At 43.6% G+C, this 23,057-nt stretch overlaps 2 protein-coding genes across 6 annotated transcripts; one reads left to right on the forward strand and one right to left on the reverse strand.

Annotated features, from left to right (window-relative positions):
* The first annotated feature begins 2,003 nt into the window (after positions 1 to 2,003).
* Positions 2,004 to 9,396, forward strand: cpox (coproporphyrinogen oxidase). The gene is made up of 7 exons (XM_058388880.1): positions 2,004 to 2,597; positions 2,999 to 3,142; positions 3,840 to 3,950; positions 4,083 to 4,224; positions 4,875 to 5,093; positions 5,177 to 5,281; positions 7,305 to 9,396. Exons 1-7 carry the CDS (start codon positions 2,111 to 2,113, stop codon positions 7,387 to 7,389), a joined length of 1,293 nt encoding a protein of 430 aa, XP_058244863.1. The 5' UTR covers positions 2,004 to 2,110; the 3' UTR covers positions 7,390 to 9,396.
* Positions 9,397 to 10,607: 1,211 nt separating this feature from the next.
* Positions 10,608 to 22,582, reverse strand: prrg1 (proline rich Gla (G-carboxyglutamic acid) 1). 5 transcript variants are annotated; one of them, XM_058388881.1, is made up of 4 exons: positions 22,462 to 22,582; positions 19,552 to 19,582; positions 16,130 to 16,290; positions 10,608 to 14,630 (listed from the first exon to the last, which is right to left on the reverse strand). In XM_058388881.1, the coding sequence occupies exons 1-4, from the start codon at positions 22,528 to 22,530 to the stop codon at positions 14,199 to 14,201; spliced, it is 693 nt and encodes a 230-aa protein (XP_058244864.1). In that variant the 5' UTR covers positions 22,531 to 22,582; the 3' UTR covers positions 10,608 to 14,198. The 5 variants fall into 5 exon arrangements, with proteins under 5 accessions (XP_058244864.1, XP_058244865.1, XP_058244867.1 ...); XM_058388882.1 differs by lacking the exon at positions 22,462 to 22,582 and adding an exon at positions 20,608 to 20,712; XM_058388884.1 differs by lacking the exon at positions 22,462 to 22,582 and adding an exon at positions 20,608 to 20,669 and having other exon boundaries at positions 19,552 to 19,574.
* Positions 22,583 to 23,057: the final 475 nt, after the last annotated feature.

Consider the following 23,057-nt stretch of genomic DNA (forward strand, 5'->3'; position numbering starts at 1 on the left):
ACAGTAGAAGTTTAATCCTCACCAAGCTGCCTGTCCCCATAGAGACGCATAACACGGGCCGGTGTACCCACAGCGCATGCGCAGACGGAGATAGGCAAAAAAGCTGAATAATGTATAAGGCCAGCGGCTTTGAAGTGGTTTAAAAGTTCGTTGTTGATGATAATAATAATAATAATAATAATAATAATAATAATAATAATAATAATACATTCTATACGCAATATAGTAAAATGCTACCCATTCAGTTTTTATTTGGTTGTTTGTTTGTTAATTTCATTAATATTGCGTGTTAATTGGTTTTCATCCTGACATGGGATTAGAAATGTCAGTTGTGTGCTTTTGTCGTTAAGACTGAATATAATAGCACATTCTGTGTGTACTGTATAGTCTTTATATAATCATTAACGTTCTAAACAAGCTCGAATACCTGATAAAGAGGCGGGGCTTTCCTAATGACAGACAGCTATGTCTTCTTGTCCCAATTATTTGGACGCTGCTTGTCCACCACATACTATATGCCAAAGTAATGGTCTAAAGAGTTCTAAGGATACTTAAAAGAATGAATATCTGGATTCTTCACAGTGTCTTCATCCCAGTCCTGCTGGGACAAATGTGGTTAGAGTTTCCTGATTTGTTTCTGATCAAATGGCTCATATGTGTGCTGGAATAGATGAAGAACAACGCAAGGAGCAGAAGAAGAAGAAGAAGAAGAAGAGAGTTCAGTAAAGGCTACTCTTATGACCAGGTGATATCCACTGACTGCTTCTCCTGTCCTGTACCCCAGTGTCTTTACAGAAAACTGACCACAATAATGATTTCACGTGTTTTTAAACCTTTTTTTTGGCAAAAGCAAGACTTTTTTGATCTTGCAACATTCCTCAGTGATAAAGGAAACAATAAAGACACTTTTATTTAATATCTTTTAAATGAAAGGCTAAAAAAGGATTATTTGAGGTGATCAATAACTTGAAATAAACCCGATTGAACTCCTTTTTTTATTCTGGTGCCTTCATATATATATATATATATACACTACCAGTGAAAAGTTTGGACACACCTTCTAATCCCATGGTCTTTCCTGATGTTTATTTCTTTCTACATTGTAAAACAATGCTGAAGGCGGCTGAAATCCACAATAATGTCCTTTGACCAGTTGATATTGAGATATGTCTGCTACTGATGCTCTGTAAAGCCTTCATAACGCCTTTAATCTGAGGTGCTGTTAATTGGTGATTTCTGAGGCTGGTCACTCTAAATGAACTTCTCCTCTGCAGCAGAGGTCAGTTTTGGTTTGCTTTACTGGGATGGTCTTCATGTGAGCCAGTTTCATCATGGTGCTTGATGGGTTTTGCAAATGCACTTGACAATACTGTTCTTGCAAGAACTATTCCAGAACACCTGACCTTCGTGTCTTACACATATACACACCAATATATGTTTATTTACTATTCTGCAGAATAGTTGCTAGCACTGCAGCGGGGACCGGTTACCATGACAACCGTTTACGCCATAGAGAATAGAAAAACGGGCTGGATTTGATTGTTTATATGTAAATATGACTATTTATTTGTTTTTGGGCTGTTTGATAAATTGTATAGGGTAGCGATATGTGTTATCTTCAGTTTGCAGAACAACGAACTAAACATTCATTGCTTCCTGTTTGTAAAAAAAAAACCGTTAGGGAAACTTTTCTGGGGCTGCCGTAAAGCGGTCCGTACTGACGTAAACCGACGTACCTGCAGAAACTATAGTTGCGCATGCAAAGCCTTAAAATGAAGCTTCTCGGGATTAAAATGTGATCTTGGGTTAAGCACACGAAAGAGATTTATTTAGTGATATTTGTTAAATTCGTTGTGTGGAATATTTCACCATGTCTAACTCGAGTGCGCGATTGAATTAAAACCCGGAAGTATTTAAATTACATGTTAAAAAGATGTATCCCTCTAGCCAATCACAGAGAGGGGAGCGATATTATTGGCCAATCAGAGTTTAGGGAGGGCAGAATATGTCAGAGGACTAGAGTATGTGATACGTGCGAAGTGACACGAGTAGTCAGTTAGTTGTGTGTTGTCACGAGATTAATTGTCACTTTCTACGTTTAACGTTTAAAATGACTTCTTCGCTGTTGTCCACATTAAACAGGGGTTTACGCGCTACAGTTCGACTCTGCACCGTGTCTCAGCCCAGAATCATCTACAAATCTAGCTTGATTGCAGGAGGAAGATGGTCTGTGAGGTGCTCTTCAAGGTTTACAAACATGACCGAGACGGCGCGTGGACCACCTGCTTTCGGTAAACACAGAAAAGGTGTGTTAATGGCCACCGGCGTGTTCGGTATCGTGGCTGCTGGCGTGTGTCACCTTCAGAAGGCTGAGATGGCGACCAGGGTGAAGAAGGTGGAGGAAGGAGACGTCGCGGAGAGATGCAGGAACTTCATGGCACCGCCGGTCACCGACGTGCGCTTGCTGGAGCAGAGGAAGCACGAGATGAGCAGCAGGGTGGAGATGCTCATCATGGAGACACAGGCTGAGTTCTGCAGAGCGCTCGAGGAGGTGGACGGAGGAACCTTCAGGGTGGACCGCTGGAGCCGTCAGGAAGGTGATGTGTTTCTGTGATTCTGTTTATAGCAACTTTATAAACACGAACAGGCCACAGGTAGTCCAGATTTGCTAATGGACTGGTCAAGGAGCTCTGAGAGGTTTTGGGTGACATGGACACAGACGTCATAAGGATGAGGAATGTGTCGTGGAGTATTTAGTGCTGTTACGTTCACAAAAATCAAATTTTTTAATTGGATTGGATTTAACGTAAAACTTAAGTAATATTAACGTGACCGATAACTATGACGTCACAATACTTAGAAATCATTGACATGATGCAGCACGTGTGTCAGAGTACTTAGGTTTGGTTTAGTTGGCTAATAAAGTGATGGCAAAACATTTAACAGGGAAACTTAAGGAGGGGGGATCTTACACAAACTGAAGTGTGTGTGTGTGTAGGTGGCGGAGGGATCAGCTGTGTGTTACAGGACAGTAAGGTGTTTGAGAAGGCCGGCGTGAACGTCTCGGTGGTGTACGGTCACCTGTCTGAAGAAGCAGCCAAACAGATGCGCAGCCGTGGGAAAGAGCTGAAGGCGAAAGATGGTGAGGAAACTGCTTCCTGTTCCTTTTCCCCCACGCACAGTGTTGATTACAGTCCGGTCTGACGCCCACACAGGGCTCTGAGGGGGGAGGGGGGAGGGGGGGGGGTAATACACTTCAGAGGGCCGGTGGATCTGAGAGCTGGAGAGCAACTAAAATTACAGGGTGAATATATCTGCTTTTTTTTTAAAACTCTCGTATGTTATAGCAACTATAAACCGTCGTTCCCTCAGCTGCTTCTCTCTCTCTCTCTCTTTCTTTCTCTCTCTCTCTCAAAGTTAAATGCAAATGCAGAGATGTTGAAAAAATTCTGTTTAAAATTAACATAATTAATCGAGCGCATCAAATATAAACCTGCATTATAGGCAGAGCTTCTGTTAGAGAACATGAATAAACACTGTGTGTGTGTGTGTGTGTGTGTGTGTGTGTGTGTGAACATGTGTGTTTGACCTTGTGTAAGCATAAGTGTGTGAGTGTGTGCATGTGTGTGTGTGTGAGCATGTGTGTCTGCACTTGTGTCTGCATGTCTGTGCAAGTCTGCACGTCTGAGTGAGCGAGTGAGTTAGCCTGCGTGTGTGTGAGTGTGTGTGTGTGTGTGTGAGTGTGTGTGTGTGAGAGAGACTCGTAGCCCATGCGGTGGTTTTACGTGAGGTGGGTGTGTGGAGTGTGTAACGGTCCTCACCTTATCTGTGTGTTTCAGGGAAGCTGCCCTTCATTGCGATGGGCGTGAGCTCCGTGATCCACCCCAAAAACCCCCACATTCCCACAGTGCACTTCAACTACAGATACTTCGAGGTGGAAGAAGCAGACGGTGAGTTTATCTCTTCATCCAGAGTCTGTGTGAAGAATACCCTTATCTAACAACCACACACATCTGTCTCTCTCTCTCTCTCTCCCTGTTTCCCTCTCCCTCTCTTTTTTTTCCTCTGTCTCTCTCTCTCAGGCAATAAGCAGTGGTGGTTTGGAGGAGGAACAGATCTGACCCCGGTGTATATAAATGAGGAAGATGCAGTTCTATTCCACAGTGTTCTCCGAGACGCCTGTGACAAGCACAACCCTCAGTATTACCCTGACTTCAAGAAGTGGTACGTGTGTGTGTGTGTGTGTGTGAGAGAGAGAATACTGCTGCATTATATTCACTTCCAGATGTTGACTGAGAAAGAATATCTTGATGTCTGGTGAACAGAAGTCCTCATGAGGAGGGGAATATCAGGCGTGTAAACACACTGGTGGTGTAAATTAGGGGAAATTTGTTTTTTTGGGGTTTTTTTTTACGGCTTGAGTCCAATCTAATTATTAATTTCATTGTTTTTTATTTGTGAGTGTTTCTGGGCGGATGAGGAATCGTGTATTACCCATAATGCTCTCTGAGTATATGACACTGATGTGGAAAGTAAGCTACGTTTCTTTTTATTTAGAGCTGATGAAGGTGATGATTTGTCAGAAATTTTCTCTTCTTGCACTACACATTTATTTGTTTGTTTATGAATTTTACTAAAGCAGCTGTTCAAAGTTATGATTTAAAATACACCTTCTCTCTCTTTAAACATTTATAGGAGTCTCTAGTGTCAGAGGAGCTTGTGCTTTGACATTAAACTCATCCTCTTCCTACTCCTTCTCCCCCTCTTCCTCCTCCTCCTTAACTTTTTCCTCTTCTTCCTCCTCCTCTTCAACCTTTTTCTCCTCCTCCTCCTCTTCCTCTTCTTTCTCCTCTTCCTCCTCCTCCTCCTCTCAGGTGTGACCGTTACTTCCACATCCGTCATCGCAGTGAGTCTCGGGGCATCGGTGGGATTTTCTTTGACGATCTGGACTCCCCGAATCAGGAGGAGGTCTTCAGCTTTGTGAAGAGCTGCGCTAAGACGGTGGTGCCATGCTACCTGCCCATCGTCCGGAAACACCTGAATGACACATTCACGCAGGAGGAGAAAGACTGGCAGCAGATCCGCCGCGGCAGGTCAGTTCACTCTAATGACCTGCGATAAAACACACACACACACACAAACCAGAACACATGGTAACAGCAGCTCTGTGTTTCAGGTACGTGGAGTTTAACCTGGTGTACGATCGCGGAGTGAAGTTTGGCCTCGCCACGCCCGGCTCCAGGATCGAGAGCATCATCATGTCTCTGCCTCTCACTGCACGGTCAGTTACATGTCCAGATTCTGAGCACCTCAATGTTTCAGACGTTTTTGTCCAGAAAATCTGCTCAACTTTTTCCTAAATTTTTCTCGTGTGTGTGTGTGTGTCTGCCTGTGTCTGCCTGCCTGTGTGTGTGTGTGTGTCTGCCTGCCTGTGTGTGTGTGTCTGCCTGTGTCTGCCTGCCTGTGTGTGTGTGTGTGTCTGCCTGTGTCTGCCTGCCTGTGTGTGTGTGTGTGTGTCTGCCTGTGTCTGCCTGCCTGTGTGTGTGTGTGTGTGTGTGTGTGTCTGCCTGTGTCTGCCTGCCTGTGTGTGTGTGTGTGTGTGTGTGTGTCTGCCTGTGTCTGCCTGCCTGTGTGTGTGTCTGCCTGTGTCTGCCTGCCTGTGTGTGTGTCTGCCTGCCTGTGTGTGTGTCTGCCTGTGTCTGCCTGTGTGTGTGTCTGCCTGTGTCTGCCTGTGTGTGTGTCTGCCTGTGTCTGCCTGTGTGTGTGTCTGCCTGTGTCTGCCTGTGTGTGTGTCTGCCTGTGTCTGCCTGCCTGTGTGTGTGTGTGTGTGTGTGTCTGCCTGTGTCTGCCTGCCTGTGTGTGTCTGCCTGTGTCTGCCTGCCTGTGTGTGTGTGTGTCTGCCTGTGTCTGCCTGCCTGTGTGTGTGTCTGCCTGTGTCTGCCTGCCTGTGTCTGCCTGCCTGTGTCTGCCTGCCTGTGTCTGCCTGCCTGTGTGTCTGCCTGCCTGTGTGTGTGTGTGTCTGCCTGTGTCTGCCTGCGTGTGTGTCTGCCTGCGTGTGTGTCTGCCTGCGTGTGTGTCTGCCTGCGTGTGTGTCTGCCTGCGTGTGTGTCTGCCTGCGTGTGCGTGTGTGTCTGCCTGCGTGTGTCTGCCCGCGTGTGTGTCTGCCTGCGTGTGTGTCCGTGTCTGCCTGCGTGTGTGTCTGCCTGCGTGTGTGTCCGTGTCTGCCTGCGTGTGTGTCCGTGTCTGCCTGCGTGTGTGTCCGTGTCTGCCTGCGTGTGTGTCCGTGTCTGCCTGCGTGTGTGTCTGCCTGCGTGTGTCCGTGTCTGCCTGCGTGTGTGTCCGTGTCTGCCTGCGTGTGTGTCTGCCTGCGTGTGTGTCTGCCTGCGTGTGCGTGTGTGTCTGCCTGCGTGTGCGTGTGTGTCTGCCTGCGTGTGCGTGTGTGTCTGCCTGCGTGTGTGTCTGCCTGCGTGTGTCCGTGTCTGCCTGCGTGTGTCCGTGTCTGCCTGCGTGTGTGTCTGCCTGTGTGTGTGTGTCCGTGTCTGCCTGCGTGTGTGTCTGCCTGCGTGTGTGTCCGTGTCTGCCTGCGTGTGTGTGTCCGTGTCTGCCTGCGTGTGTGTGTCCGTGTCTGCCTGCGTGTGTGTCTGCCTGCGTGTGTGTCTGCCTGCGTGTGTCTCCGTGTCTGCCTGCGTGTGTCTCCGTGTCTGCCTGCGTGTGTGTCCGTGTCTGCCTGCGTGTGTGTCTGCCTGCGTGTGTGTCCGTGTCTGCCTGCGTGTGTGTCCGTGTCTGCCTGCGTGTGTGTCTGCCTGCGTGTGTGTCCGTGTCTGCCTGCGTGTGTGTCTGCCTGCGTGTGTCTGCCTGCGTGTGTGTGTCCGTGTCTGCCTGCGTGTGTGTCTGCCTGCGTGTGTGTCCGTGTCTGCCTGCGTGTGTCTCCGTGTCTGCCTGCGTGTGTGTCTGCCTGCGTGTGTGTCCGTGTCTGCCTGCGTGTGTGTCCGTGTCTGCCTGCGTGTGTGTTCGTGTCTGCCTGCGTGTGTGTCTGCCTGCGTGTGTGTGTCCGTGTCTGCCTGCGTGTGTCTCCGTGTCTGCCTGCGTGTGTGTCTGCCTGCGTGTGTGTCCGTGTCTGCCTGCGTGTGTGTCTGCCTGCGTGTGTCTGCCTGCGTGTGTCCGTGTCTGCCTGCCTGTGTGTCTGCCTGCCTGCCTGTGTGTGTGTGTGTGTCTTCCGTCTGCCTGCGTGTGTGTCTGCTTGCCTGTGTGTGTGTCTGCCTGCCTGCCTGTGTGTGTGTGTGTGTGTGTGTGTGTGTGTGTAGGTGGGAGTACATGCACGAGCCCACTAAAGGCACTAGAGAAGCTGAGATGTTGAAAGTTCTACGCAACCCTAAGGAGTGGATCTGAGAACAAACACACACACACACACACACACACACACACACACAAGGTCATTATAATGGTGATGTCACTGACGCATCACTTTCAGGTTCATCGCTGCACCAATGACAGCTTTTTTTTTTCTTTTTTCTCTTTCAGCCATCAGACTTTTCCGTCTTTCCTTCTCTCACACTCGCCTTGCTAACACTAACGCTAAACCCTGGTCCGAACGGGGCGTGTCCCGTGTCCAGGACAGTGTCCCATATCACTCGTCCATCTTTGACACTTCTCCTGTAGCCTAGTGTGTGATTTCTGCTGATTCATTGCCTGATTTTTTTTATTAGTCTTCAGCTGATGGGCTTCTGCTCGACTCCTGTGACATTATTATTGTTGTTGTTTTTTGCTGAGACTATGACACTGGACTGTCTAATATGAATTTCACTCTTCAGGTGACAAAATAAACACTTTTGTAATTATTTTATAAGAAGTTTATAGAACGTTATAAATGTTGTGAAAGCAGCGTCTGCCTCGAGAGATCTGATGTTAAAGGAAAACAAAAATTTATTATTTAATTTAATCCTGATCTCCGTCCATGTTCGTGCCATGTCATAACCACTCACAAGAATGTTTCAGAAATGTTTAGACTCCAAACTCGCACACAGGGCAGCTGTTGACATCTGTAGATAAACCTACCATTGTAAAAAAAAAAAAAGATGATGGATGTGAAGGAGAATGAGAGATCTTGGTCCTATTAAATCTCTTTTATGTACTCCATTCTGGAGCGACGCAGTGAAAAGTAGTTCCGGTTATCAGCACGGTATCCCTACGCCACTCAAGCCTGAGCTATGCTGTAACATTAAAGGAGAAGTTCACTTCCAGAACAAAAATCTACAGATAATTCCCTCACCCCCTCGTCATCCATTCTTCCTTCAGTCGTAAAGAAATGATGGTTTTTTTTTTTTTGAGGAAAACATTTCAGGATTTTTCTCCATATAGTGGACTTCAATGGTTGCCGTGAGTTTGAACTTGAGGTCTGTAGCTCCGCCTACATCACACGTGACCTTCCAACATGATTACGGGGTACATGGTGCATCCCAGAGCTAGCACTAGACGAGCTTTTGTAGTTAAAAAGTATACAATTTTTTATTTTTCTAAGAAAATGAGTGATGGTTTGTCTAGATCAGAGTCTTCTTCCTGGGCTGGGATGGAGGTTTAGAGCCCTTTGAAGCTGCATTTAAACTGGAAGGTCAAACTCACGGCCACCATTGAAGTCCACTATATGGAGACAAAAAAATCCTGAAATGTTTTCCTCAAAAAGCATCATTTCTTTATGACTGAAGAAAGAAAGGAAATTATCTGTAGATTTTTGTTCTGGAAGTGAACTTCTCCTTTAACACAGCCTCATGAGCCTTAAGTCCTCCATCTCTGACAGGTTTAGAGCTTCAGAGTGTTTCACAAGAAGTTAAATAAACATTTTATTAGAAATATTTGACCACTGCCCTCAGACTGCTTCGGGTTCCTGCTGGTGAAACCTCTAGAAATCCATCCGACTTTCCCTTTAATCTTCAGCTGGAGTCGTTGAAATGACGTCTGACCGACAGGCTAGTTTCAGAAAGCTGGAGCTACGTATCGTAGGTGAGGGATGTTGTAATTACACCTTTATAAAGCCTTTTTTATTTTATAAAAAAAAACATTTCTAGTTATTTTGCCTTTGCTTTTTAATAAGAATGAGAATCTAATCGGAATTTTGTACCTTTATTCTGACCAATCTCAAATAAAAGATATCTTTGTAACACTATTTCTAGAGGTGTGATTTTTATTTCCATTCTTCGGACCAATCAGAGTGAAGAATTAAGCATCACTGTGGTGAAAAACGTCTTAGCTGAGTTACTATGGAAACGGTAACGCATCAGAGATGACCGATGAACATCACAGTGAAACCAACCGAAGGGTTTTGGGTCAAAATACATTTATTACATAAAAAATTCAAGCTCAATAATTCTCCCAAAGAAAAATCTTTTTTTTTCCCCCAAATCCTACACAGATTTGAGTATTTCATTTGAGTAAGGCTGAAGCAGAACAGTACACACTCTTAACTGAAGCCACACTGTATCTCACTGTGTCACTACTCACTCCAACACTGTCTACACACTGAATTAGGGAAAGAACGAGGGACAAATGGGATGAGGGAGAGATCAGAAAGAGGGAGGAGAGAGAGAGCGAGCAAGGGAGGAGAGAGATCTGAAAGATCAGAGAGAGGGAGAAGAGAGATATCAGAGAGGGAGAGAGATCAGAGAGAGATCAAAAAGATCAGGTAGAGAGAGAGAGAAGAGAGATCAGAGAGGGAGAGAGAGAAGAGAGAGAGAGGAAGGCGATCAGAGAAGGAAAGAGTTCAGATCAGAGAGAAAGAGAGAGAAACAGCCGTTGCCATGGTTGTGTATCATTTATAATACTCATTTTACACAATAGTAAGTGTTACTCTTATAAAAGTGCATTCACACGTTAATGATAAAAATTGCATTTTGTTGTTAGTGTTCACACACACACACACACACACACACACACACACACACACACACACACACACCTCTAAAGGCTTTCATGCTGCATTTCTGAGTCAGCCTGTAGTGTTAAAATCTTCACTTCATCCTGTAGGAGGCGCTAAAGCTCAAAATCTCAGCTGACCAAACCCCAAAATTCCCCAAAGCACTGAAGAGCATCGTTCTTTTTTCATCACAGACGTACACACACACACACACACACACACACACACACACACGCACACTAACAGGACATTAAAGGAAAACTCCACCCTGAATCACACGCAGTAGTTTATACTGAAGTGTTTGTGACATGCTCTGATGTCATTGGGGTGCGTTGTCATGGTTACTATCGCACAGTTACACTACGTTGCCAAAAGTTTTGGGACGTCTGCTTTTCCATGCACATGAATGTAATATGGAGTTGTCCCACCCTTTGCAGCTATAAAAACTCTTCTGGGAAGGCTTTCCACAAGGTTTAGGAGTGTGTTTATGGGAATTTTTGACCGTTCCTCTAGAAGCACATTTGTGAGGTCAGGCACTGATGTTGGATGAGAAGGTCTGGCTCACAGTCTCCACTCTAATTCATCCCAAAGGTGTTCTATGGGGTTGAGGTCAGGACTCAATCAGGGTGGAGATTTCCTTTACGTTTACGCCTTTTTCTTCTTCTTATTATTATTTTACATCTCTTACATTATCTTACACTTTGTTATTCTATAAAATTCTGTTATTCAGTGAGGGACGTCTGCTTGTTTAGTTTGGCACTAGAGCTATGAGGCTAATTCAGCTAGCTCACAGTCTTTCCTGTAAATCTCTGTGATTTATAAAGAAAACCTAAACGCCACACGGAACTGACCGCTGGAATGTCACAAGGGCAGTTTGTCTTAAACAACCCTTGGAGGCTCCGCCTACCAAAAATAAGACCGGGTCTAAAACTCTAGTCCGTAGATAATAGTACACTTTTCACTATTTTACCATTTCACCTCTGGGATGAAGGAAAAAAATAGTGTGTACTCTATTTTAAGGAAACAGTTCCTTAAAGTTGAAACACTACGTAAACTTTTGGACATCTTGAGAAATGTCTTGTGTCCAAACATGGCTCTGTGTAGACGAAAGTCAGGGGGGAAAAAAAATAAATAAATAAAAATACATTCCAAAAATGTAAATCCTCATTTTCCCAGGAGAAATGTATATCTGAGTTTTTGTAAGAAAAAAAAGAAAAGAAAAACACCCCATACACACACACACACACACACACACCAGACATTAAAAACAGTGAAATCCTGCACTCCATCACATTTAAAACCAAAGAATTAAAGCAAAAAATAATAAAGAACAAAAAGCAGGTGCTGTGTGATTGAGTGTAAGCTAGTGTTATTGCAGTGTGAGGTTACTGGCACCTGATTTTCCTGCAGCAGAGTGTTCTATTATGAACAAATTCCCTTCGTGGCAAATAATAATACAAATAGTGCATAGCAATGTTCCACTTTTTGCTAATGGTCATAATGACAGCTGATGTTAAACTGCATAACTTTTTAGTGTGACAGAATATCAGACTGTGTTCATCTAATTTTAACAAAAAGCCTACCTAAACAAACAGAGTAATTCGCAAGTAAACATGAGGCCGCTGTTTTACAGACTTGCTCTACATTGCCAAAAGTTTTGGGACGTCTGCCTTTACATGCACATGAATGTAATATGGAGTTGTCCCGCCCTTTGCAGCTATAACAGCTTCAACTCTTCTGGGAAGGCTTTCCACAAGGTTTAGGAGTGTGTTTATGGGAATTTTTGACCGTTCCTCTAGAAGAGCATTTGTGAGGTCAGGCACTGATGTTGGACGAGAAGGTCTGTCTCACAGTCTCCTCTCTAATTCATCCCAAAGGTGTTCTATGGGGTTGAGGTCAGGCAAATTCCTCCACACCAAACTCACTCATCCATGTCTTTATGGACCTTGCTTTGGTCACTGGTGTGCAGTCATGTTGGAACAGGAAGGGGTCATCCCCAAACTGTTCCCACAAAGAGCATGAAATTGTCCAAAATGTCTTGGTATGAAGCTGAAGCATTAAGAGTTCCTTTCACTGGAACTAAGGGGCGGAGCCCAACCCCTGAAAAACAACACCTGAATAAAATGATCTGGAGGGGTGTCCCAAAACTTTTGGCAATATAGTGTACGTCTTTTAATCTGTCTATTTGAAAAGAAGGCGGTCTTAAAGCTGCCTTTCAACTGGCTGAATATCTTAAATTCTGTTCATTTATTTTAATTTTACGTGACTCTCAGCCACAATAAAGAAAACAGCACTTTCTTACTAAATAAAAACTCTAGATCATTGCATCTTTAATAGTGTGATAGGCTGGGAGATGAATACGAGGCTGTATAAGAGGAATAAAACACTTGGCATCGTGCTGTTACAGGAGAGTACTCAGTGACCTGCCTGGCGTGATGAAGAGGAGCTGATTATGTTCCTATAACAGCACGTCCTGAACTGTTTTATTCCTCTTATACCACAGCAATTTACCCCCAATTACACTGTTCTGTTTATTAAAAACAACACACTATATTTTTTTATCCATTTATAGTTACATTTAGCATTGTGGAACATTCAAACTACTAGGGGGGCGGTGGTAGCTCAAGTGGTTAAAGCTCTGGGTAGTTGACCGGAAGATTGGGGTTCAAGCCCCAGCACCGCCCAGCTGCTACCCCAACCCACCCGGCTTCAGGGGCACTGTATCATGGCTGACCCTGCGCCCTGACCCCAACTCTCAAGGATGGGATATGCAAAGAACGAATTTCACTGTGCAGTCATGTATATGTGACAAATAAACACAACATAGCTCCTGTGGCTATTTCCTGTGGAGTTAATAAAATAAAACAAAAAAATCAGACCTCAATTTTCTACTTTCAATGCAATATCGCTCATGATTTACACATAATCATGTAACTATAAATGGATAAAAAGTATTCTGTGACAAAATGTGAAAAGTGCTGTGGTATAAGAGGAATAAAACGCTTCAAGAATTTATATATATATATAAAAAAAAAGTAATTGTTGATTATTTTCCTAGAACGTTATGACGTAGTGGTTAATTCCTTTCTTTTTCATAATGAAACTAAACTGAGATATGATCAGCCAGATAGATAGCGTACAAAACCCCGGTACATCACTTCATCGCTCACCTGGGTTGTAAATGATTTGCATAAAAGTTGGTAGAAGTTTCATTTCACAGTCATGCGCGTGTTCACAGACAACGACCCGCGGTTTGCTGGTGTAAATGAAGCTGGACGCTAGTTTGGCTAGAGCACTGCACGGATTAGCGCTTGCTCAACTCTCACACACTTGTTTCCTATCGATCAGGTGTGTTAGAGCACACACACACACACACACATTCTGTGTTACAGCTAATGGATCATGGGTGCTACTGTTGCAGTATCTAATGAGCTGGAATATTCGACGAGTAAGGTTAAAAAAAAGAAGAACGAAAAAAAGAGAAAAGTGTGCTTCCTCTGCTTTTCTCCATCCTATGACTCGGGCTGTTTGTTGTCGAGAGCTGCGGTTTGGCTCGATTTCAGGGTTTCGGTGGAGCCTGATGAGGAATGACAGCGAGACGGGTCACTCGGATAACTCACAGCAGCGGCAGTGGCAGCACTGGACACGCTGTCGTAGTTACACTTCATGTTAACTGCCTGACACATGACTGTCCACCATTTTGTTTTCCTCTTCACGGTTTGATTCCTCTCCTGGTTAGGATGCTGTGTTTGGATTAAATATATCATTTCCTGGACTATAAGATGCACTGATTATTTTTGCACGTCTGTTAATTTTTACAAAGGTAGTTGTAAAGCTCCAGTAGCTTTAAAAAAGGGGGGGTGTTCCTATTCCTTTTGAATCGATTTGATTAGATATATCTGATGTCTTTCTTGTAATATCTCGGTCAAATAGTTTTTTATCAGTCAATTACTATATAAATTAACCTCGATTTAGTAACTATGGCAACATAATATAATAAAACTAAAACTAAAATGCCTCTTGCGCTCTAATGCAGCATTAATATTTTTGTCTGTAAGCAATCTGTTGCATCTTATACTCCAGACTGATATATTCTGTGGAAAAGTACGCGTATGGCTGCTCGTATTTCTGGCTTTTGCTGGTATTAAAACATAAGTGTATTAAAACATCTATTTCAGCAGCAAACTGGTGAGTTGCGTTCAGTTCTCTCGTTGTAAAGAGCGCTAAGAGAAGCAGCGTTTGGCGTGGAGTAAACCTCAGGAGCGAGGCTGCGTTGTGATTAAAAAGTGCTTCACTTGGCCTGGCCAATCACGGCGTTGCTCGCAGAGCCTCTGATGATGTCATCATACTGGGGCGGAGGCTCTGTCTCCACATGGACATCCATGTGACCCACAGCTTCCTCATAAGACGGAGGTGGATCCGCGACGCTGACCTGCCCCGGCGTGATGTCGTCACCCGAATAGGTGGGGTCAGGCTGGTAGCCTTGCCCCCACTGGTCCATGGAAACGACGGCAAGGGCGGAGTCTCTCTGGCCCATGGCAGGGCTGCGCTGGGATCGTTTGCGCGAGTGGCATCTCCATGCGGTGAAAGAGACAACAGCGATGAGAAGCAGCAACAGCAGTAGAGGCAAGACTAGGTACAGTGAGTTGACTCCGCCCACTATGGACTGAAGTCCTCCGGGTTTTGGGCTGCTTTCGCGCTGATACTCCTCCCAAAATCGCCGCTGTAGCCAATCACAGAGCATAAAGGAGGGGTGAGTTTAACCACATGAACACTCAAACACATTAAATTAAACACAATCTTTTCTCAGACTAAATTAACCCAGATAATAACAAAATCAGGAAGTAAACCACAGAGAAATAAAAAACACATAAATCCCACAATGTTTATGGTTCTGGTTTTAATCACTGCAGTTCTCCAGGCATCTCCTTTCTACTGCTGTGTAAAATTCGGTGGTTTAGTGAACAGTGGTATAGATTTCAACACCTCTAACATGTTTGTCACATCCAGAACACGTGACTGTTTACTGTGCTAAAGAAGCATGTGTAATTTTAGACTCCAGGCCATACAGAAACCCTGTGGCCTTCAGAAACAGACGTGTCACGTTTCTTTGGGCTTTTGAGCACTGAACACACGTAGAACTCTCTGAGGTGTGATGGTGCTATAGCTGGAATCTGTACGATTTTCAGAATATAGTTTTTTAACCTGGTTTCCTCACCAGTTATGTAAACAGCTCAGAGGAAATTCCACATTGTACTTTGCTTAGTAACCAGAAGTGAAGGGAAGGACAAAAGTGGAATTTCCTCTGAGCTGTTTGTAAAACGTAATCAGGGGAAGCAGGTGCACTAGTTTTTAAGATGTATTTTTACTGTGATAGCTGTGCTGTAGTAGGTCCCTGGGCATATTTGCTGAGGTATTGGTGGATGTTGGGCTTGGGGTGGTCATAGCTCAAGTGATCAAGGCTCTGGGTCGTTGACCGGAAGTTCAGCCCCAGCACTGCAAAGCTGCCACCGTTGGGTCCTTGAGCAAAGCCCCAAACACACCCTGCTCCAGGGGCGCTGCATCATGGCTGACCCTGCGTTTTGACCTGTGCAGTAACATATATGTGACTTAACTTATTTGCTGATGCGTTATTAATTACAGGGGTACTGTTGCCAAGGTATGATTGATTGTTATATAATTGTTGTATAAATGATAACTTGGTGTTCTTATGTAAAGCTGCTTTGAGACAATGCTCTTTGTTAAAAGCGCTATACAAAAAAAATTGAATTGAATTGAATTGAATGGAATTGAATTGAAAGGGGGGGAGTGGTCACCTGCAGTTGCTGCTAAGTAAAGCTGGGACATTGTGGTTCCTGAGGCATGATTGGTTCCCGGGATAAGACTGAATGCTGGAAACTGCTGTTGCAATACGTATATTCTTAATGTTTTTGGCATTTTCGATTATTAAAGCTCTGACCCATTAACAGACAGACTGACAAAATGATCTGAACAACTGTTTTACATTGCATTTCACTTCCCTCCTGAAGTGCCTTAACATATTACTGCTTAAGATGAAATGTCCTTTAACCCAGAATGAATCACCATCAAGCCTGCGAGGAACAGTTAAAGGGAGTCGTCTTCACTTCCTGCTGATAACACGCTTCCTGCTGGCAGGAAATTCCAAAAAAACATCAGTGTCTGCGCATGTGCTGGTGAGTGTGTGTCGCCCTAAGCGCTCACCGTCTTCTCGTCGTTCTCAAAAGCCTCTCGGGCCTCCTCGTAGTTACAGATCTCCTCCCTGCACTCGCGCTGGATGTTTCCCTGCTTCATCTCCTCCAGGAAGAAGTTGGCTCTCGGGAGCCTCCTCAGCACGGCATGCGCCGTGTCTGCTGGCAGGAACACTGTGGAGAGCAGGAGGAGATGGAGGATATAAACACAAGGCTTTTCTGGTAAAAAAACAATGCATTTGGCTGATACAGAGGTGCTGGGTGTGGTATCTAGGGATAAGTAATATAGCAATATAATATCTATATCATAGTTGAAGACATCTTTATATTCTTCAGTGATGAACATCACAACTGTCAGATTTATGGAGGTCGGGAATAATATTACGTCATTACATTTTTATAACCATATAACACGACAATATTAATAAAAAGCCTATAAATGCTGTTTTGTCCTTTAATCACCACAGTATTCTGGACATTTCAGGATTCTGGACATTTCAATATTCCAGACACTCCAGTACTGCAGACACCAGTATTCCGGACCCTGGGGTATATCCGAATACTCCAGGATCCTAGACCTTACAGTATTTTTCAATAACAAATGCGTTTTTATTATTATGTGTGCGTTCCTGCAGAACCCAAAACACACACTCACAGGAACAGAAACACCCCCCACCCCCCACAGTGAGATGGCCGGGGATGCGAGCAAGGCAGAACCCAAGAGACTGTGAAATCCTGTGAAGCACAAAAGCTGCTTTGACTCGGCGTTATTCCCTGTTACTGGAGAGGCGCTGGGCTCGGTGTGTGTCGGAGGACAGAGAGACAGAGTGGCCCACTGTTGCTCTGACCTCGGACATCCACACTGAGATTAGAACAGCGCCAGGAGTCTCGGATCGGATACAGATCACACTGGAGACTCAGCTTTGGTCAACAAACACCAACTCCCTCACCGGTCTTCCACGTGTAACCCCAAATACATGACAATGTTTTTTCCCCTCTTTTATCAATCTGGCTCTTTAAAATCCACCAACCAACTAAAGTCCCTTCTGACTGATGACCAATAATATGAAAGAAATGTCTCATCAGTATGTGGCATCAGTATTCCCCACACACACATACACACATTTGTAAGGAAGCAGCAGTATTCCATACCATTCTAAAAGAATAATAATGCAAGAGTGTCATAATCTGGACACGACAAACACTTCACTATCCTGGACAGACACTGCAGTATCGCCAGCATTCTGGTACTTTGGACTGTGTAAGTTAGTAACCGGGACAGGTTAGTTTCCCAAACATTTCAGCCGGACACTGCAGTATTCTGGACACCACAACATCCTAAACACTTCAACTTTCCAGACAGGATCCTGGATACTTCAGTATTCCTGTTTCCAGCATCCTAGACACTTTAGTACGCTTAAAACTTCAGTATCCAGAACACTTTAGCATTCCCAAAACAGGATCCTGGACACTTCGGCATTCCCACTAAAGTATCCAGGACACTTCGGCATTCCCACTACAGTATCCAGGACACTTCAGCATTCCCACGACAATATCCAGGACACTTCAGCATTCCCACGACAGTATCCAGGACACTTCAGCATTCCCACGACAGTATCCAGGACACTTCAGCATTCCCACGACAGTATCCAGGACACTTCAGCATTCCCACGACAGTATCCAGGACACTTCAGCATTCCCACGACAGTATCCAGGACACTTCAGCATTCCCACGACAGTATCCAGGACACTTCAGCATTCCCACGACAGTATCCAGGACACTTCAGCATTCCCACGACAGTATCCAGGACACTTCAGCATTCCCACTACAGTATCCAGGACACTTCAGCATTCCCACTACAGTATCCAGGACACTTCAGCATTCTCACTACAGTATCCAGGACACTTCAGCATTCCCACTACAGTATCCAGGACACTTCAGCATTCCCACTACAGTATCCAGGACACTTTTCAGCATTCCCACTACAGTATCCAGGACACTTTTCAGCATTCTCACTACAGTATCCAGGACACTTCAGCATTCCCACTACAGTATCCAGGACACTTCGGCATTCTCACTACAGTATCCAGGACACTTCGGCATTCTCACTACAGTATCCAGGACACTTCGGCATTCCCACTACAATATCCAGGACACTTCAGCATTCCCACTACAGTATCCAGGACACTTCAGCATTCCCACTACAGTATCCAGGACACTTCGGCATTCTCACTACAGTATCCAGGACACTTCGGCATTCTCACTACAGTATCCAGGACACTTCAGCATTCCGACTACAGTATCCAGGACACTTCAGCATTCCCACTACAATATCCAGGACACTTCAGCATTCCCACGACAGTATCCAGGACACTTCAGCATTCCCACGACAGTATCCAGGACACTTCAGCATTCCCACTACAGTATCCAGGACACTTCAGCATTCCCACTACAGTATCCAGGACACTTCAGCATTCCCACTACAGTATCCAAGACACTTCAGCATTCCCACTACAGTATCCAGGACACTTCAGCATTCCCACTACAGTATCCAAGACACTTCAGCATTCCCACTACAGTATCCTGGACACTTCAGCATTCCCACTACAGTATCCAGGACACTTCGGCATTCCCACTACAGTATCCAGGACACTTCGGCATTCTCACTACAGTATCCAGGACACTTCAGCATTCTCACTACAGTATCCAGGACACTTCAGCATTCCCACTACAGTATCCAGGACACTTCGGCATTCTCACTACAGTATCCAGGACACTTCAGCATTCTGACTACAGTATCCAGGACACTTCAGCATTCCCACTACAATATCCAGGACACTTCAGCATTCCCACTACAGTATCCAGGACACTTCAGCATTCCCATTACAGTATCCAGGACACTTCAGCATTCCCACTACAATATCTAGGAAACTTCATTATTCCCACTATAGGATCAAGGAGGCTTTGGCATTCCCACGACAGGATCCAGGACTCTTTGGCATTCCCACTACAGTATCCAGGACACTTCAGCATTCCCACTACAGGATCCAGGATATTTCAGCATTCCTACTACAGGATCAAGGAGGCTTTGGCATTCCCACGACAGGATCCAGGACTCTTTGGCATTCCCACTACAGTATCCAGGACACTTCAACATTCCCAGTACAGGATCCAGGATGCTTTGGCATTCCCACTACAGGATCCTGGACACTTTTCTATGCTGGCCACTTCAGTATTTTGGAAATTGCAGTATCCTGGACATTTCACTTAACATTTTACTGTTCTCTGAATCTCAGATTATATATTATAGAAAAAACAAATAAAAAAAATAAAAAAAATAAATCCCACACTAGTTAGCCACAGGTTTAAATATAAAGTAATAAATGAAGATTGTTATTAATGGTCAGTGTTGTACTGTGCTGGTGTTTACGTACCGGCTCCCATGATTCCTGCAGCTCTGTAAACCTCAAAAAAGAACAAAAAACACTTTAATGAACTATTTCCCATGACAGTTATACAAATATAAGAAAAAAAATACATCAAAACATTATTATTATCTACTAATAGAACCAGGCTTTATTGTATATTTTGCGTACTTTCACAATATTTGTGAACAGGAGCACAATTTGGTTCAAGTTTGATTTATCTGTTTATTCACTCTGCTTTTCATTTTATCATTTCATCTTAATTCATTATTTTATCCTTTTTTTTACTTCATGACTTTTGTCTATTCTAACAAAAAGGCATAAACAGAAGAAAGAGAGAGGGGAGAGGGAGGGAGGGAGAGGGAGGGAGAGAGAGAGGCAGAGAGAGAGAGAGAGAGAGAGAGGGAGAGAGAGAGGCAGAGAGAGAGAGAGAGATGTATTAAATATCTAATATTAAATATTAGAAAATGTTAGCTATTAATAATTGAAAGAAAAATATAAAATAATCTTAATAAATAATCTCAGATATAGACAAAGAATTAAGGATATCTAGATGTATGGACCAATTACATGATTTAGAAAGAAGATATTAAATGTTTTTAGTATTGAATTATTACAGAAAGACATTTTAAATAAAGAAAGAAAGAAATAAACAAACAAACACTAATCTGGTAAACACAGATGCTCGCGCCGACGCTCGAGGACAAACACCGCTTCATTTAGCTTAAAAAAATAAAGAAATAAAAAAGACAGCTGTTGCAGAATCCACCTCAAATGATTTATACGGACATTTCTGTAACGAAAACACGGAGTTAAAACGAAAAAATCTCCAAAGACATACCGTATTTTAATCGCTAACGCTCTCCGTGTGGCTACGCTAACTCCGCTAACTGACACTGACTGATTTACCGTTAATCCATCCGCGCGAGCGACGCGGTCTCGCGCACCAAACAAACCAACGAAAACGCTGCTGGTTTCAACTTTCTTCTACATCCTAAACACCTAATGACCAGACATCTTTAAACACACACACACACACAAACACACACAGAGAGATGGTTCTACCTTTCAAAACTGCACCCAGTGTGTTATTTTCACCCTGATGCCCAAGGAACTGCGCATGCGCACTGCGGAACGAGCGTCTCTCATGAGTACGACGGTTGCCAGGTTTTGGCATGACGATAACGTATTGTATACGAGGTTGCCAGATTGATGTGTGTTCTGCGTTAGTTTCGAATTGTCCACTTTTAAGAAATTTAAAATGGTTATATTTTCCAAATGTGAATGTTTATTAGTTTTTCTGATGCGGTATTTTTCAAATTCCTGAGAAGAGTTAGCAGTGGTGTTACAGGAGAAGGTTGTTATTATAGTGCAGTACAATGGCATGGAATCAATTCCTCTAACTGAAAAAATAAAGGGGTGAGGTTCGGTGTTTCACCGGAAACTTCTAAAAAAAAACAACATAAAGAGCTAAAGCTTCTTTTGTCACACGCTATTTTCCAGTGGTCATATTAATGAGCAATCCTCTGCCGGAGAAGTGGCGCAGTCTCTGGACTCGAGGTTCCTGAATGCGATGCAGCTAAACGAATCATGCAGATTTTGCCACTCAACACATGGAGTCATTAAGTGGAATTTGCATGTAGATAGCACGTAAATATGACTAAAACACTAACTAATATGACTAACATACATATGTGCTTCTTCCTCAAACTGTTTCCGTAATGTTGGAAACCACAATTCTGTAGAAACGCCCTCTGTATGATGTTTCCCTTCACTGGAACTAAGATTCCCAAACCCCTTTTCCAAGATGATCTCAAAGCCCTTGTGTACAAAACAGCTCCATGAAAACATGGTATGGAGGTTAAGGTTGGAGTGGAAGAACTCATGTGTCCTCCAAAGAGCCCTGACTCTGTCAAAAGCTTTATAGTAAGCTTGTTAATTAGAGAATAACTACTAGAACCTACTAGAGTCACAAGAATCACTGAACTGGTCTGATGAATCATGTAAATAATGTAAATGTAAATAGTGTCCTTTCTACAGCAGCATCCAAGAGCTCTTGAACTATTAGGTCAGTGTAGTTTCTGAGGTCATTATAAACACTAATGTCTTGCAGTCCACGCTGACCGATGCAATGTCAGTTCTGTGACGGTGTGATAGTCTCCAAGTGTTTTTGTCCACAGCAGTCCCCTGGTCACAGGCTGACCACACAGGTCTATCCCCAGCAACAGTGAGAACCACCAAGCGACAATAAGGGATAAAACAGTTACTTAAATTTAATCTTTATAATTTTTTTTCTCTATGTTTCTGTACTTCTGTAAAGCTGCTTAGGACATTGTCCACTGTGAAAAAAGTTAAACAAATAAATTTAATCGAATCGAATTGAAATTGAATTAAATGTGATCATCCATGCGGTGTATCAGTCAAGTGTGATCAAGGCAGAAGAATGTAAGTCAATAGAAAACAGTAGGTTAGAAATAGGAGCTTGAAAATTCTTCTAACGCTTCTAACGCAAAACGTTCGATTCAGATGAATCGGTTCGATTCATTGAAAAGAGTCGATTCATAAGAATGATTCATTCGCCCGGTTTCATGTTGAATTCCCAACAATTATTCAGACTTTGTGTCCTCAAGGGCAACATTAACCTCATTAGAAAGCAATAAGGATTTAGGTTTCCCAAAAAAGCACCTGATTAAGTAATATGATGATATGATCTAAATCACAAACTGAGAGTAAAAAAACTCAGCTTCTGAAAGTGTGGATGTTCTTGATGTGGGATGCTTTAAGGGTTTACAGCTGTTTCTACAGGAACATCAGCTGATATATGATAGATTAATAGCGCACATGGCACTTAATAAGTCATTTGGAGGGTTTGTAAATGCGACACAAATGATTTGCTAAATAGTGAAATAGACTGCTCACTATACTGAGAGGAAATTCTCCAGGTAGGAATATTGATGAGTTGATGATGTCTAGAAGACTAATTAGCATGTTTTTCCCCACGGCTCTTTCCTCTCCGAGTGCAATCGGTAATCAGTGAGGCTTTAAGACTTTGCCAAAGGACACGGTCGACCCTCACACCTCACACACACACACACAGAGAGAGAGAGAGAGAGAGAGAGGGAGAGAGAGATTAAAGCTCCACCAATCTGTTCTTTTTTGCACTTAATGAAGAAGTTTTTTTAAAGACACTTGACATAAAGTATGAGGTAATAACATTCTTAATGTCATGGAGATTATTATCACACAAAGTACAGTTCACTGCAGGTTTAGGCTTTCAGAAAATTGTAATATGTTTGGAAAGAAAACATCATACAGTGGCACTCTGAACCCCATCAGCCTCACCACATGGACATTAAACTTATTACTGATGATGATGATAATGATACTGATGAGGATGGTGATGATAATGAGGATGATGATGATGAGAATGGTGATGGTGATAATAATAAGGATTATGATAATGGTGATGATGAAGATGATGATGATGATGCGGATGGTGAGGATGAGGATGATAA

The sequence above is a fragment of the Hemibagrus wyckioides genome, linkage group LG05 (assembly GCF_019097595.1).
Source record: "Hemibagrus wyckioides isolate EC202008001 linkage group LG05, SWU_Hwy_1.0, whole genome shotgun sequence".
Taxonomy (NCBI): Eukaryota; Metazoa; Chordata; class Actinopteri; order Siluriformes; family Bagridae; genus Hemibagrus; species Hemibagrus wyckioides.